Source organism: Sitophilus oryzae, unplaced genomic scaffold (genome assembly GCF_002938485.1).
Source record: "Sitophilus oryzae breed Bouriz unplaced genomic scaffold, Soryzae_2.0 scaffold_1181_pilon_pilon, whole genome shotgun sequence".
Taxonomy (NCBI): Eukaryota; Metazoa; Arthropoda; class Insecta; order Coleoptera; family Curculionidae; genus Sitophilus; species Sitophilus oryzae.
In genome coordinates this window covers 1,182,434-1,198,701 of record NW_022145817.1, presented here as the reverse complement: position 1 = coordinate 1,198,701, position 16,268 = coordinate 1,182,434, and the positions used below count along the sequence as shown (strand labels likewise).

The window sequence follows — 16,268 nt, the reverse complement described above, 5'->3', positions numbered from 1 at the left end:
TAATCAATCTCAACGGGAATGTGTAGATAATATGATCTCCTATTTAACTCCTCAAAAGTTCCATTCGGTCCCAGTGGGGGAAGTTCGAAAAAACCGCCGCCATCTTCGATTTTTTCGTTTTTTTTCAAATATCTCCGTTTGCTTAACTTTTTTCGAAAAAACTAAAGATATGTTTTTTGAAGAGAATTAAATTTAGAAGATTTTATCTTCAATCATTTTTTTTTCTTAAATAAATCGTAACAGAGATAGAACAATTTTTTACTATACGTTTTATATATTTTCCAGTTTTTTTAACCAATCAGCTATAATTTTTGCGTTAACAGTATAGTGGTAATATAGATAAACCAACCAAATATAAATTTAAACACTAAAACAATTAAAAATAATGTTTAAATTAATATTATTTATTAAATAAAATTATTGTTAAAAAAATTATTATTAAATTAAAGTTATTAAATCAAATCTGCTATGACGTCATCCTGACGGTCATTTTCGTCCTCAACTAAAATACAAAAGTTTGTGCAACTGATTCTCTAGCACTAACCACACTTTTAGAACATTTAAGACCCAGTTTTCTACAAGGGCAATTTTTAGAGCACTTTGCAATTGCAAAAAATTAATTTTAGTAGGTCAAGAGGCGCCAGGGCCACATCTTCTGTTGATTGAATAGGTGTCAGATTGCCTTATTTCTTCCATCCATATTGTAAGGGATCTAACTTGTTACCAATCCATTCTTGAATCTAAAAAATCCAACTTATAATATATCCTATAATAGATATATCTTTACAGTTACCTGAAAGTATGTCCTGAGTAAATGGAGTTTTGCAGAGTTCTCAGTTGGGGGCAAATTAGCTAATAGTCGAGTAAAAACGATATAAAAATGCGTCAAAATATTTTTTGGAGGTATAACTACATGCTATCTATACAGGATTATCAGTTAAGGCTTTGTGCATGTGAAATGACTAATTACGACCTTTTTGGAGGGGTCAGAAATTTTTTATTACGGAAAATGTCAAAAATCTGTCATAAATGTATAACCATGTTTTTTTACCTTTCTTACGCGATAACTCCTAAACTAATCAACTTATTCACATACTCTTTTTTTTAATCGATTGGGAACACATAGGCGGTGATAGCTAAGGTAATTAAAGTTCCATAATGAGCGTATTTTTTTTTTGGAAAATGGATTAAACTTCAAACATTAACTTTATTGTATCATGGTTTTCGGTAAGCGAGAAACTTTTTTATTTGAAGGAATTTTTACATAGTATCTGCGTATGAAATAAAGAAAAAATATTGAAAAAGTTTTTAAAACTTGTTACAACCTTCTATTACTAATAGTTTTATAGTTAATCTGATTTAAAGTTATCATTAGGTAAATTTGATTAAGGTAAAAAATAAAGGTAAATTTGATTAAGGTTTATCACACTTAAACCTTACCGTTTTTGAAATATTTTCAATTTTATGAAATTTCAGTAAAAAATTAAAGGCTTTATTTCTCCAAGGGTATCAAAGTTTTTAATACTAAATATTTACTTAAGATTATTTATTGATCAGATATTGTGTTGCAATAATAAAAATTATACTACCTTATACAGTGTCCAAAAATTTATATTAGATAATTACTAGCTTTAAACGGCAATAACTTGTTTAATTTAAATAGAACACCCTATATATTTTACGTGAATCAGATGCACAATGTAATTGTCTATCAAATTGTATTGTTCCATTTTTTACCCACCTCTTCAAGTTTTCATAGAAAATGCATTTTCTTATAATTTAGACCCCATTTATCGCTATACCTATGGAATATTGACATTTTAGCTTATTTTTAAAGATATAACAAATTTTCAAAGGGTACAGATACTAAAATATTGTCGATATATCTAGTTCGCTTATTTAATTAAAAAATAAAAATACTGTTTAAATATTTTTTGTTCAAGAGGACCAATTAATATGATCCCAGTATTCAAACTACATTATTTGACTGTTTACGTTGTAGTAATAATTGCTCCAAATACTAAAAAACTGAATTTTGTGTGTGTGTATTAGACAGTGTGGTAAAAGCAACACCTTATAGATTTTACTTCATTTATTAACGAATGGTTATTTATAAAAACACAGACATTCATTTTTATAACTTATTATTATATCGATTTCTGAGCCAAATCCACATTTATTTAGAATAATTTTTTAATTAAAACAATTTATAAGTATGTAATTAACTAATTTTTGGTGTTTTTGGTAGGATATATAGGATGGTATATTTAATTGGTATACTCTTTTATAAATATTTAAATAGTTTATTTTGTATGCCAATGGGCTTGCAATATTTACCACCTGTACATTTTGTACATATTATAGTGCTATAAAAAAATCTGAAATGTCAATATTCCATGGGTATAGTGATAAATGAGGCCTAAATTATAAAAAAATGCATTTTCTACGAAAACTTGAAGAGATAGGTAAAAAATGGTATAATAAAATTTGATAGACAATTACATTGTGCATCTGATTTACGTAAAATATATAGGGTATTCCATTTAAATTAAACAAGTTATTGCCGTTTAAAGCTAGTAATTATTTAATATAAATTTTTGGACACTCTGTATAAGGTAGTAAAATTTTTATTGTTGCAACACAATATCTGATCAATAAATAATCTTCAGTAAATATTTGGTATTAAAAACTTTGATACCCTGGGAGAAATAAAGCCTTAACATTTTTACTGCAATTTCATAAAATTGAAAATATTTCAAAAACGGTAAGATTTAAGTGTGATAAACCTTAATCAAATTTACCTTTATTTCAATCGTAGAATCCAAAAATAGAATAATATACAGGGTGTTCCATTTAAAAAAATATAACTATAATATTTTTTACTTATTTGGGACACTCTGTATCTTGTAAAAATATTTTTAAATTGTAGCTCTAATTGACCTTCAACGAACCCAGAACTTACAATTTGTGAAAATCTAATCGTTTAGCTACAATACTCCGTGTCGTATGTGGTGAACAACCCTGTATATTTTGTATTAAAATATTTTATTATTATTAGCATGACAAAGTGACATAGAAAACTAATCTAAAAGTAAAAAGTAAAATTTGTTATTGTTTATTATTTAGGCCACGCAAAGTAAAGTCTACAGTTGATGCTGACGAACTAGATGGATCGAAGAAGAAATTCAGCCCGTCTACCGCCTCAACTTTGAGCGTGAGCAACAGTATCGATGACGACGACGCTTTTGACTTTTCGTCAACCACAACGAGAACCCGTCTTCTGCCACCTGTCAGTCTAAATCCGGTGCCCGGAATAGACGACCAGGATTCTCTGATCAGGGGTAATCTGCTCACTGCTGCAGTTAATGTGACCAGAGCTATTTCGAGCTTTCTGGGAACAGCGCTACAGGTAAAAGGAAATAAGGAAAAAATTGAAAATGATACCATACTGTAAAAAAGTTTGAGTAAAGACGATAAACGTGATTGGTGGTTTGGCATTCTATTTTCAGTTGTGTTCAAAAAACTTGTTTATTCAATAGGAACTGTTAAAATTGCTTTATAATTATCAAAAATAGTAGATATACAGGGTGTCCCAGAAATAAGTGCAAATATTTTAAGGGGTGGTAGATCTCGATAAAAGAAACATATTTTCTCTTTATCATTTTTCAAATAAGTCCAAAATAACGGAGTTATTTTACTTTGAAAATTTTCAAAAAAAATGATTTTTTGCTAAAATTTTGAGAACCACTGGATCTTTTCTGGATTTTCTTTCTTGTAAATTTAATCTAATACCTATGATTTCATATTATCAAGAAATTATGTTTTTTAACTAAAAACTAAAAAAATTTAAAAAAAAAATTCAAAAAATTTCGAATTTTCAATTTTTTTTTTCGCGAAAAAAACCTCATAGTCGTGTTTCTGGGGTTGAACTATACTACCAGTTAAAATATTTGCACTTATTTCTGGGACACCCTGTATAATACTTTAACAGCAAGGGTAGATTAAATGATACTTTAACAGCGAGGATAGGTTAAAAACTTTATTTCTTCTCGCACGTTTTTTACTTGCTTCCATTTTTGAAAATTTTTGTATTCCTTTTTATAAGTTATTCGGGATTTAAATGGAAGTAGTTTGGATATGGCGGTTGTCGCCTCAGCCTGAATATCTGTTGGTAATTTACTTATTTCGTTTTGAGCCAGTTCTGGCTCCAATTCAATCAGCAATCGACACGAAAGATAATTAAAAAATATTTACTCAAAACTGACAACTTTATTTATTTATCAAATTACATAGAAACCAACACCAACCCAGCACAATATTTTTTTTACTCGTAATAAATTCCTTGAAATAATAATTTCTGAATATTTTTTAAACCGTAACTCGCTGTGGAAAAAAAATATTGTTTTATACACACCGATAAAATTGCATTATCGTAAAATACCATTTTATCGTCTTGTATAAAAAATAACTATTAATCCAAAACCCCCTTTCAAAAAACTAGTGTTTAAATTAGTGATTTTTTTTGAAAAGTTGACTAACTAAGTTGAAGAAAATTGAGCAAAGTACTGAGTGTTTCAAACTTGGCCGTCTTCGAATTATACAAGGTCCGGCAATAGTGCGTCGGGCATCTGTAGCTCCTAGACTAAAAAACTTGGGAATTTTGTTTACGTGCAAATTTAAAGTATGTACCAGGGACGTATTTCAGTAAAATATTATAACTTCTACAGGGCGGCTCAAAAAGTGTGAGTGGATCGGGATGATTTCTTTTACATGGAACACTCTGTATATTATTGCATTTTTGACTTCCTTTCAGATCACTTATCAAAATCTTACGATATGAGTTTAGCCTTTGAGTCTGTACCTACTTATTTTGCTATAAATATCGTAATCTTAAATCACACAGGGTGTTCAAAATTCTACGCCAAACTTTCTAAAATATAAAGTAAATTTTCTTTGTTCTTTTAACATTTTAACATTTCTACATTTAGAGTATTTCAAAATTTTTAACGGTTTCGCAAATATTTGCTGTTTTATATTTCATATACAGGGTGGCCCATCGAAAACGTTCCGCAAGGCATAACGGCCAGGGTAATTTTTTTTTCAGAAAATCCAAAAACACGTTAATTTTGTTTGTGAGGGGGACAACTTTTGCCCCAAAAATGATTGCAAAATCTTCAACCTGGGAAGGGTCAAGTGGCACCGCAATGAAAAGAGCTTTCTATTCTCTATATTTCCCCGCTTCGTTTTTGAAAATCGGCCAAGTCATTGAGAAAATATGAAGGATTGAAATTTGAAAAGTTTATTTAAACATTTATCAGACTAAATGATAAGGATAAATTCCTTCGACATACAGTTGCTTCGAGTACACCATAATAATTGCTAAAAAGTTTAACGATATTGAGAAGAAGTCCAACGCACAAGCCACAGAGCAGCATCTAGCAACTACCGCACCTGATCGTTCAACCTCGTGGCAAGTGAAAAATGCGTAAACATCTAGAAATAATAAGAAAAAAACTCAAATTGGTCGAAGGAATTTATCCTTATCATTTACTCTGATAAATGTTTAAATAAACTTTTCAAGTTTCAATCCTTCATATTTTCTCAATGACTCGACCGATTTTCAAAAACGAGGCGGTGAAATATAGAGAATAGAAAGCTCTTTTCATTGCGGCACCATTTGACCCCCCTTCCCATTTAAAAAAAATTGGGGGATGACACCCCCGCTGAGAGGGTTGAAGATTTTGCAATCATTTTTGGGGCAAAAGTTGTCCCCCTAACAAACAAAATTGACGTGTTTCTGGATCTTTTGAAATAAAGAATACCCTAGCCATTATGCCTTGCGGAACGTTTTCGATGGGCCACCCTGTATGACATTTTTCACAGTAACCTATTCTAACTTTTCAAGCCGTTGAAAATTTTGAAATACTCTTGAAACAAAAAGTGTTCATTTTTTTAATTCTCTATCTATTAAAAAAAATATACAGGGTATTCCATTTAAATAAAAAATCAAGAAAAATCATTTTATATTTCAGAAAATTTGGCGTACAATTTTGAACACCCTGTATGATTTAACATTACAATATTTATAGTAAAGTAAGTACAGGCTATCTAAGGTAAATGCCTAATATAGCTTTGATGTCAAGACAGTTCTTGTATTTTTAATATTTTTTTTAAAAGAGACTGGAAAAACATTTTTTATATTTATTTATTAATCTCTGAAACTATTAAAACATATCTAAAAATATCTTAGGACTATGTAAAGTGATCAGAAAGGAAGCCAAAAATGCCATAATATTCAGGGCATTTCAATTAAAAAAATCATCCCTATCCACTCACACTTTTTTGAATTACCCTGTAGAGGTTAAATTATTTTCCTGAAATACATCCTAATACATACTTTAGGTTTGTACTTAAACAAAATACCTAAGTTTTTTGTCAGGAGCTACACATGCCCGACGCACTATTACCGAACCCTGTATATTCAGTGGCGAATGATTAAAACTATATAATTTTTTGCATATACTTACAGGGTGAGTCTTAAATAAATGCAAATATTTTCAGGGCCTAGCCTAGTAGATTTCGACAAATGAAATATATTTTCTCCCCCTGTACTGTTTTTCAAATAAGTAAAATATAACAGAGATAAATATCTTACTTTGAAAATTTCCAAAAAATGATTTTTCGCTTAAATTTTGAGAGACACTGGATCTGTTCTGGGTTTTCATTTTTGTAAATTTAATCAACTACCTAGATATTATGTTTTTTATGAGTTTTTTTATCTAAAAATTAAAAAAAAAATCAAAAATTTCAATTTTTTTGCGAAAAGAAACTCATAGACGTGTGTCTAATATTTGCACTTATTTAAGACTCAACCTGTATAATATATTTTTAAAATTAATTTTAATAAAAGCTTTATCTTAAAAAAATAAAGCTCTTTTTCTTTACAGGTTTAGAATCTAATGGTGCGTTTAGACTTGAGCACGCACGCACTGATCCTCCGCGAATGCTCCAGTGTAACGGCTGTGCGCGCACGCTCACTCTGAATCTGTCTGTGCGCGAGCAGCCGCGAACGTGAGCCGTCTGGTCGGTTTTTGGTCCATGCTCAAAGGGATTTTATGTGTGCGCGAACGCTCAATTTGGACCGGCAATTTGTTTTGTCTGCGTTGTGCGTGTGTGATTTTTTTTTCGTTTTCTTTATTAAAATTATGGAGTGGATCAATGAATCTTCGTTATTATTAATTGAAAAATATGAAAACTTGCCTATATTATGGGATGTTAAACATTCTTTTTATTATTAAAAAATCAAAAAAAATATAACGCATGGCAAAACTTTGTAAATAAAATTAATATTGAATATGTCGATATTAATGAAATTGCTATTCTAACATTTGTATCTTTTGTTCGTAATTTTTGGTGTTATTAAATTTTGTAAATATTTAAAGTCGGGCCTGGTCATTCTTTTAAAGTTTTTGAACTGATCATAGCTCTCCTCAGACACTAAGTTGTTGCAGTAAATTATATCGATTTCTAAAAATTTGAGTTTGCCACCAGCGACGATGTTTTCGATTTTTCTCCTTTGTAATAATTAAGCTGTGCATAACACAATGACTTCAGCCTCGACTATTTCTTGGCCGTCCATTATTTTCGCCAACACAACTCTGCTGTGCGTGCACAAATGGATCACTTCATTCGTCGAAAAATAAGCTTTTAATTTGAACGGATCCGAGAGTGCGAACGAATGCCGTGCGCGCACGCTCAGCTCGTGCGTGCTCAAGTCTAAACGCACCATAACAAGTGTCATCTTACTGCATTCTATTTATTACTACTTACTACTTGCTGTATTTATTACTACTATTCCTAGTTGATCAAACTGAGACCAGTAAGAAATGAATAATCAATTATAAGCCGTAATCATCAATCACGTTGATATTACGTTTTAAATAAATCATGTAGGAATTATCCTCAAAATCCGACATTTTAATGTATATTAAAATAAATAGGCAGAAAGTAGTCTCGACTGACTAGTGAGAAAGAAAATCTAGGAACTAGTTGGGTTGCAGTCGGAAGGGTTTGACAAAGAATTAATACACTTTGTTAATTGCCAAGCTTTCGGAATTTATTTATTCCTTCCTCAGGACACTAAAATGGAAATACAATATGTTAAAAACTTACTTAACGTGGTACCAGAAAAAACCTTCATAAAAACTACATTAAAAAATATGGCTCGTGTTGATAACTCCACCGTGAAGCATCGCTGACCAGTCAACCACAAATTAGGGGGGAAAAGGGCTCTTATAGGGCGGTTAAGCCGCCTGATATTTATTTAGAACATTGGAATAATTAAGAGATGTTGAATTAAAAATTAAAAATTCAATTGCGTCTCAATCTAAGGCGTGAAGGCGCAAAGCAACTGACAGGCGACAACCGCGACATCATCTGTCAACGGTCAATTTTATATAATATATACGTTTGACAATTGACCGTTGACAGATTCTGTACCACGTTAAGTAAGTTTTTATTTTTAACTTTTAGAGCAATAATTGTCTAACATGTATTTCCATTTTAGTGCCCTGAGGAAGGAATAAATAAATTCCGAAAGCTTGACAATTAACAAAGTGTATTAATTCTTTGTCAAACCCTTCCGGCTGCAACCCCACTAGTTCCTAGATTTTTTTAAAATAAATATATAAGTCAAAAAGTTTGAGGATCTGATGAATGGCCCTACTTGATTTATCAACCCACGATTTTTTATTAGATTTAAGATAATTTTAAATTGCGTTTTCACGCTAAACTTTCTAGGGTGCTGCATTCGAACTGAGACACGCTATCGTCAGCTCTAGCGCCCTCGGAGCTGCTTCTGCCAGCTCTTCGAAAGGAGCTAGAGCCAGTAGCTCCACTTCGAAATCATCTAAAAGATCTTCCTAAACTCGTTGTTCTATTCGGAACATTGCAAAAATATCCAGTTTGGGGTAATACGAATTTTAGGAGTCTATTATTTTCTTTGTTAGTTTTCTGGGTTCAGTATTTTTACAATCATCAAATCATAATATCATATTTCAGCTTGGCAGCTGCTCCACTGTTAAATCTGACACAAGACACAGATTATACTTATTAATAATGCTTAGGTTTCATTTCAACATCATCTGGCATTAGAGGTGTTTTTTTTTCGAAAAAAAAAGCTTTCATTGATGTAAGAATAAGTATACAATTTTGAAAGAGATTTAGTATTAATGTTGATTTATAGGAAAACCTAAATATTATGCATTTTAAACTTGGTTATACACATGGTTAAACATATATGCAAAGGTTTTGCTTAAAGTATGCACAAAATATTGAATGATTGCAAATAAAGGTAATTGTAATAATATAAAGGGAGGTCAAACATTTGCTGAGGATTGTTCAACATACTCGTGTACTACATATTATTAAATTGTTTACAATACAGGGTGGTTAGGCAATACAGGGTTACTTCGGCAGCATATTCTGCAGATAAAAATAATTAAAAACGTTCCTATAAATGTATGTCCTAAAATGCTTAGTTTTGGAGATACAGGGTGTAGAGGTTTCCTTTTTATATCGATTTTTTCCAAATAATTTCTGAAGTAACCTCAATATATGGATGAAAATTGGTGTCTGTGAGTTTTTTGACATGATATTTTTTACTTGTTTGAAGTGTAATAGCTTTTCGTCCGTATCTGTTTAAAACTAATGAGTAAAAAAATATACATTTACGACGTTTTTTACGTAAAAAAGGTTTCTTGGTAATAATTGCTAGGAGTAATGACTCTCGAGATATTTGGAATCGAAATTACCAACGCCTGTCATCATTGACATAAATTAAACGTGTTGACTAAATAGTTATTGGACTAAAATAATAAATTTGAAATGTTTTTGTACCAAAAGTTCAACAGAAACTGTTTATTTTTTCGCAGAAAAATTTATGATTAATTTAAAAAGAAAATAAAAATTTCCCAAGTTTATTAACTATCTACTCAACGTGTTTATTTTTTTGCCAATAATGACATGTATTGACTGTTTTCATTGTAAATATCTTGAGAACGGTTGCTCGTAGCCATTTTTACCAACAGACATTTTTTACATAAGTCACGGAAATGTATGTTTTTTTACTCTGCAGCCCAAGAAGCATTTTTTGTTTTATAGGTGTGTTAGGAAACTTCCCAACACACACCATATTATACAACCTAAACGCATCTAGAATGGTTGTCGTGAGTTATTGGTAACCATTATATAACACTTATATGCCCTAAACGGTCCATTTTATAACTGTTCCTATGGTAACCCTTAACACTCAAGGTGTGCAACCAAAGTCCTGAAAACTTTCTCAACACCTTTATATATCCTATCGAGTTACCGCTATAAGACTGAAAAAGGGTATATAATAGTTATATAGTGGTGTTGAGAAGGTTCCCAGAGACTACCTCTATAGAAATATCGCGCATGCGCGTTTTTTGAAAATATACTTGTTTCTTTCTGACTAACTACTTTAATGTTTGCCTTTTTTTAACATAAAAAGCAGATATGATCTTATTTCTCCAAGTTGTCCTACGCAGATAATCCAGACCAGAAACATAAGAGACAAAATGACGCCATCCCTGTGATAGCCTACAAAAGCGTTTGCGTTATGCAAATGACTATAGAAATTACTGGCTTAATAACAACTATTGTGCCTATCCTATATTTTTATAACCCGAGGTGACGACTGTAGCGACTCCCTGCGAACGAAGTTTGACATTACAGCAATTTGACAAAAAATGTGCAGAAAACAAAACATAACCTCATAAAATTGAAATAATACTGTCTCTGCTGTTTTGGTTCAATTTGATCTTTATTTAAAGTGGTAGGAGTTTTTAAAAGAGTTCTAGGGTCCTTTGGTACTTTGGTAGAACAGTTATGAATGAACTGACTATAGAAAAAAGCTCTTTAAGTGCAGAATGTGTAATGTTAAAGCGCAAAGCTCATTCTCTTATGTTATGCATTCTTTAATGCCTTAACCAGGCATCTTCCTGTTCTTGACCGTTTTGGCAACTTTCTATTGGAAATACCTCAGATTGATCCTGATCTCTGCTTGTGGCTGGTAAATTTGCATGTTGGCTTTCAATATTGGTAGATGTAGTTTGAATGAGGTTTGGATTATTCCTATTTTTTTTAAACTCTGAAGAACCTTTCTTTTGAACGTAGATGTATATTTTGTTTTGTCCACTTTATTTTTTTATTATTTATTATAATACCGAATTGCTTTGCTTGCTAATAATTATTTGTTTTGATTATATTAAAAATTTGAGGTTATGTCATTAGGTTTGATATTCGGCAACTACAGGTTATATAAAGCATGCAACCATTTGAAAGGTGCAAAAAAGGTGTTATTGTTTACATAATGGTTCTTAATAACACCTTTAATTATATAGTGTATATCTTGCGTACCTTTCTAACACCTAATACCAGAAGTTATATAAAATAGATGTGAACACCTTTATAAAACCTTACTATGAAACCTTTAGAAAACAAGAACCTCTAGTTTTATAAGGAAAGTGATAAACAACATTTTAAGGTTACTATTAGTGATAAGTAACCAACGCTACACTTATATAAATCAAAACACTGTAAGATACCAATGAGACATTTATTAAACCTTTATATAACTAAACTTGAGAATATATAACCTAAAGGAACTTAAAATGTTACTTGGGAGTAGTTCTATACAGGTACGGGCAAAAAGTTATTACTCTTCAAAACAGTTAAAACACATATAGGTGGCGTCCTTTACAAATAGGGGTGATATTGACATCAAAATCAAAATTTTCTTGTCGAAAAACTCCCAGACACCGATTTTCATCCAAATATTGCCCTTACTTCATAAATTGTTTTGAACAAATCGAAATAAAAATGAAACTTCTACATCCTGTATGTCTACATCCGTAAACTAAGCATTTTAAAACATATACGAACTTTTTTACTTATTTTTATCTCTATCGAATATGCTGCCGAAGTTTCTGGAAGGCAGTTCGGACCACCCTGTATATTAAATTCAGTGAGATCCTAAATACTAATTTCTTTGTAGCCTTTAGTATTAACCATACTTTATATTATGATTTTTGGTAAATTTTTATTAATATTGGAAACTCCAGTACCGCGAAAATTAATTGGTACTTAATATAAAATTGGGCATAATATTTAGTAAAAACTTTAAAAATATAACTTTTCTAGATAATAATCAAAGGTATTTTATTATACTATAGTAGATAGTTATAATATAGTAGATAGTTAAAGTTGAATCCACATAACTACAACTATGTGCTTAATATCTAACTAATTATTTCATGGGGTTTTTGATTCTTAAATTTTATAGTATTTTGAGATATTTTATGCAAAATATATTATTTTTAATGAAATATGGAAATATCGCATGAAGATACGTTTAACATGCAAAACATGCAATTTGCATATTTGGGATTCCCTTTTGCATATTTGGGATAGTGAGTGGTTTATATCGAACGATAAATTAAAGTCTGACTTTACCAAGTAGAAAGAGATGGACATTTAGAGATTAATCTCGCCAAAATCATCGATTGTCATTCACCAGCTGTTTTAGACGCACTATTTTTTTCTATCATAGTTTACTTTATTCTACATCAACTGAAGTTTTTTACCCGAAAAAAACATCTCACATAGTTAGGTTATTTAATAAATTTTAAGGTGCTAGTCGAATAGCTGTTTACAACAGTAGCTACAGAGCAATTTGTGGTGATATCTATTTAGATAATAATATTTTTTGAAGTTTCACATCGAAGTACATATAGAGGCTACTCACAAAGCTTATATTTTATAGAATTTTTGTAACAAATACTTTGGTGTGGTTGATACTTATTCAGACGTTCTACATAATCAGTTATGCTTATAAACGAAGCAAGGTATTTTATTAGGTACTTTTCAGGTTATATGCTACTTATCTTCAATTGTAAGTCTGATACAAAACTCAGAATCGTTTAACAATGCTTATATTTAATTTATCTACCTTTCACTTCAGATGGTAATTTAGGAGAGGTTTTTAATGTAAAATTTTATTTACAAATACTTATTGGTTAAGTACTTTAATTTTATTAGTGCCTCTATTAATGTAACAATTATTAATTTTTAGTTTCAGGTATTTCAATATACAGGGCGATTTAGTTTCCTTGTAATCGTACATAAAATAACATATTGTAAAAATAAATTGTTAGATTAATATGAGGCAATAAACGCTTTGTCTTACATATACATGGTGATAAAAAAATTTTTTAGAGAAACTTTGCTATAGACTGTACAACTTACAGGGAGGGTCAAATTGGACACTTTTAAAGAAAAACACCCTTTTCTATAGGAGATAACTAAAAAACTAATATAGGTGTCTGGAGCACAATTTTCATCAAAAACATGATAGTGAAAACCGCACACCAATATCTGTTACCGTTTTGGAGTTCCGGGGTGTTTTTCAAAAATGTGTATTTTTTACAAATCGCGAAACTTTTTTGCTGTGCAAAATTTTGTATTTCTATGAAAACATTTTCAAAGCGCCTTTTTACGTAGAATTTAATGGTTTAAGTATACTTTTTTTAAAATTAATAATTTAAGAGTTATCAACAGAAAAATTAATTTTTTATTTAGGACACTCTGTATATTTTTAATTAACTGAAAAGAACTTAAAATTACCTTTGCAAAAATATAGCACACTTGATATTTTGTTATAATCCCCTTCGAAATACAGAATTTTTAAAAGTTCGCCACTTTTAACTAGTAGGCTTTGGACGCCTTATTGATGAGATGCCCTTAATGGAACTCGAAAACATATTTTTGAGGCAAGACGAGGCACCGCCTCAGAACGCTGAAGTTATCAGCAAATTTTTGCAGCCAATTTCAAGAATAATTGAATAGCTAACCAAGATCCCAGTCGTTGGCCGTCGATGCCGCCGAACTTAGTGCCTATCGATATATTTGCGGAAGAATAAAGGTTCTTATTTTTAAATTGCTCGTATAATCTAGACAAGAATTAAAAATACTTAGCATGAGAGGGTATCTTTCACCCCCCACTGAGTTAATGAATTCCGTGAGAAATGTTCAAAAACGGCCTCGTCTGTCCATAACACAAGACGGTTGATATGTCGAATAACACCTGTAGCAAAATCTCATGTCTTGGTTTGCTATTTATTTTTGTTGTTATTATATATAGTTGAAATGGCGTTGTGTATTGGTTAAGTACAGTTTAAATTGTTATAAAATTCTGCATCTCTCATAGCAAATATTATTTTCGTTTTAATTGAAGTTCACAGCTAGAATTTTTTTGCATTACAGCCGGCGCCGCGCCTTTCAAAGCCTACTTATTTAAAGTGGGCAAAATATCAAGTGTGCTATATTTTTGGAAAGGTAATTTTAAATTCTTTCGAATAAATTAAAATTATACAGGGAGTCCGATATAAAAAATAAAATTTTCTGTTGATAATTCTTAAATTATTAATTTTAAAAAAATTAAGTATAATTTTTTTAAAAACCATTAAATTTCACGTAAAAATGTGCTTTGGAAATGTTTTCATAAAAATATAAAATTTTCAATAGCAAAAAAGTTACAGCGATTTGTTAAAAATGCATATTTTTGAAAAACACCCCGTAACTCCGAAACGGTAACATATATCGATATACGGTTTAAACCATCATGTTTTTGACAAAAATTGAGCTCCAGACACCCAAATTAGTTTTCGTCTACCTCCTATAGAAAAGAGTGTTTCCCTTTAAAAGCGTCCAATTTGGTCCACCCTGTACAGTGCGTAAAAAATAGTGTACCAAATTTCAGTGAGTGGTACTACAGATCAAAATAAAATAAAAAGTTTCTGCGAACATGCCGTAAAAATTTTCTATAGGAAGCTAAAACCCTTGAACTCCTTTACAGCTAGCCCTTATAGCTCTCGTTTAAAAAATATCTCGTAATTTTTTAGAATATTCTTTGTATGTAACTACAATGTTAATTTGTTTAATTAAGAACCGTTTACGATTTCGAACTAAATGAAGAGCCCGTTATTACAAATTCATAAAAACTCAGCTTTTTCGTCATTAAGGTCAAAAAGTTTTCTGAGAAACTACCGTCTACGTTAATATTGAAAAAGTACTTTTTCAGAAGTGATTTTCACACTATCGCTATTTGCTTCGGTATTAAAATGTGATTAAAAATATCCAATTTCGAGAAAAACGGTTTACCCTTATTTACCAATGTTCTTAAAAATATCAAAACATACACTTATCGGCACAAAAAACGGGCACCTTAAAATTTTGATGTATTTTACAGTTTGATATATTTTGTTCTAGGTGGGCCGATTTTGATAATTTTTAAGCAATTTGTAGCCAAGTTATTTGACTTTTTAATATCTCTCTCTAAATTAGAAATGAAAGTTGCCATCTGTCAATTATAAGAGTTTCCCCTCTTGTGATATTCTTTCCCCAAAATGTTGATATTTTGGTGTAAGTATGCAACACCCTGTGGAGTATGTTAACAGAGCAAGGAATTTAAAAATCTTTATCATATAGGTGTATCTTCCTCAAAAGTTTATTTTTTGAATCATCTCAATAGCTTTTTTTGGGAGATATTCGCGTTTGAAAAAGACTAATATTTTTTCGTATTTCTTACATTAAAACAATGCCCTTGCTTTTTGGTCGTAGTCAACAAACATATAAAATGTATATGATTTATGTAATGTCACTTTTGAATAAGAAGACTAAGGAAGGAGCATAATGCTATCCATGTATTCATGCATGGTGGGCGGAAAAATCTCTCTAGGGTGGGGATCCTTGACAGTTCTGTTTGACGATTCATTTGACACATTTGAATTTGATTTGAAATTTTGTGGATTTGTCAGTCTTTACGGAGCTTATTTTATGTTATTTATTATTTATTCTACTACTTATAGTTGTATAAAGGTAGTAAATCTAGATGGAAATTGTGGCAGAACTTAAATTAACAGTGACATTATCGCAATTTATTGAAAAAGACTCTAAAATAGTTGGTTGTGTAGCGTGCGGTAGATCTCGGCAAAAATTGAGTGAAATAATGGAACAACTTTTTGCTAGTAAGTAACTATATAATATACATACGTATAGTAAACCGATCATTTATGAAATTCACTTAAATTAACTAAATTATATATTTTCTTGCATTTTAGCTTTTATTTATTACTTGTCAAAGATCAGATGTCAAAGAATTTTGATACGTTAATTTGACTTACCTG

At 30.7% G+C, this 16,268-nt stretch overlaps 1 protein-coding gene across 1 annotated transcript in view; it reads left to right on the top strand.

The window, feature by feature from the left end:
* LOC115891408 (mucin-17-like) overlaps positions 1-16,268 on the top strand; it is a 100,981-nt gene that overhangs the window by 80,486 nt on the left and 4,227 nt on the right. The window contains exons 18-19 of the mRNA XM_030911852.1: positions 3,127-3,409; positions 8,800-8,969. Of these exons, the coding sequence (XP_030767712.1) occupies positions 3,127-3,409; positions 8,800-8,925 (409 nt within the window). The 3' untranslated portion in view covers positions 8,926-8,969. The remainder of the gene's footprint in view (positions 1-3,126; positions 3,410-8,799; positions 8,970-16,268) is intronic.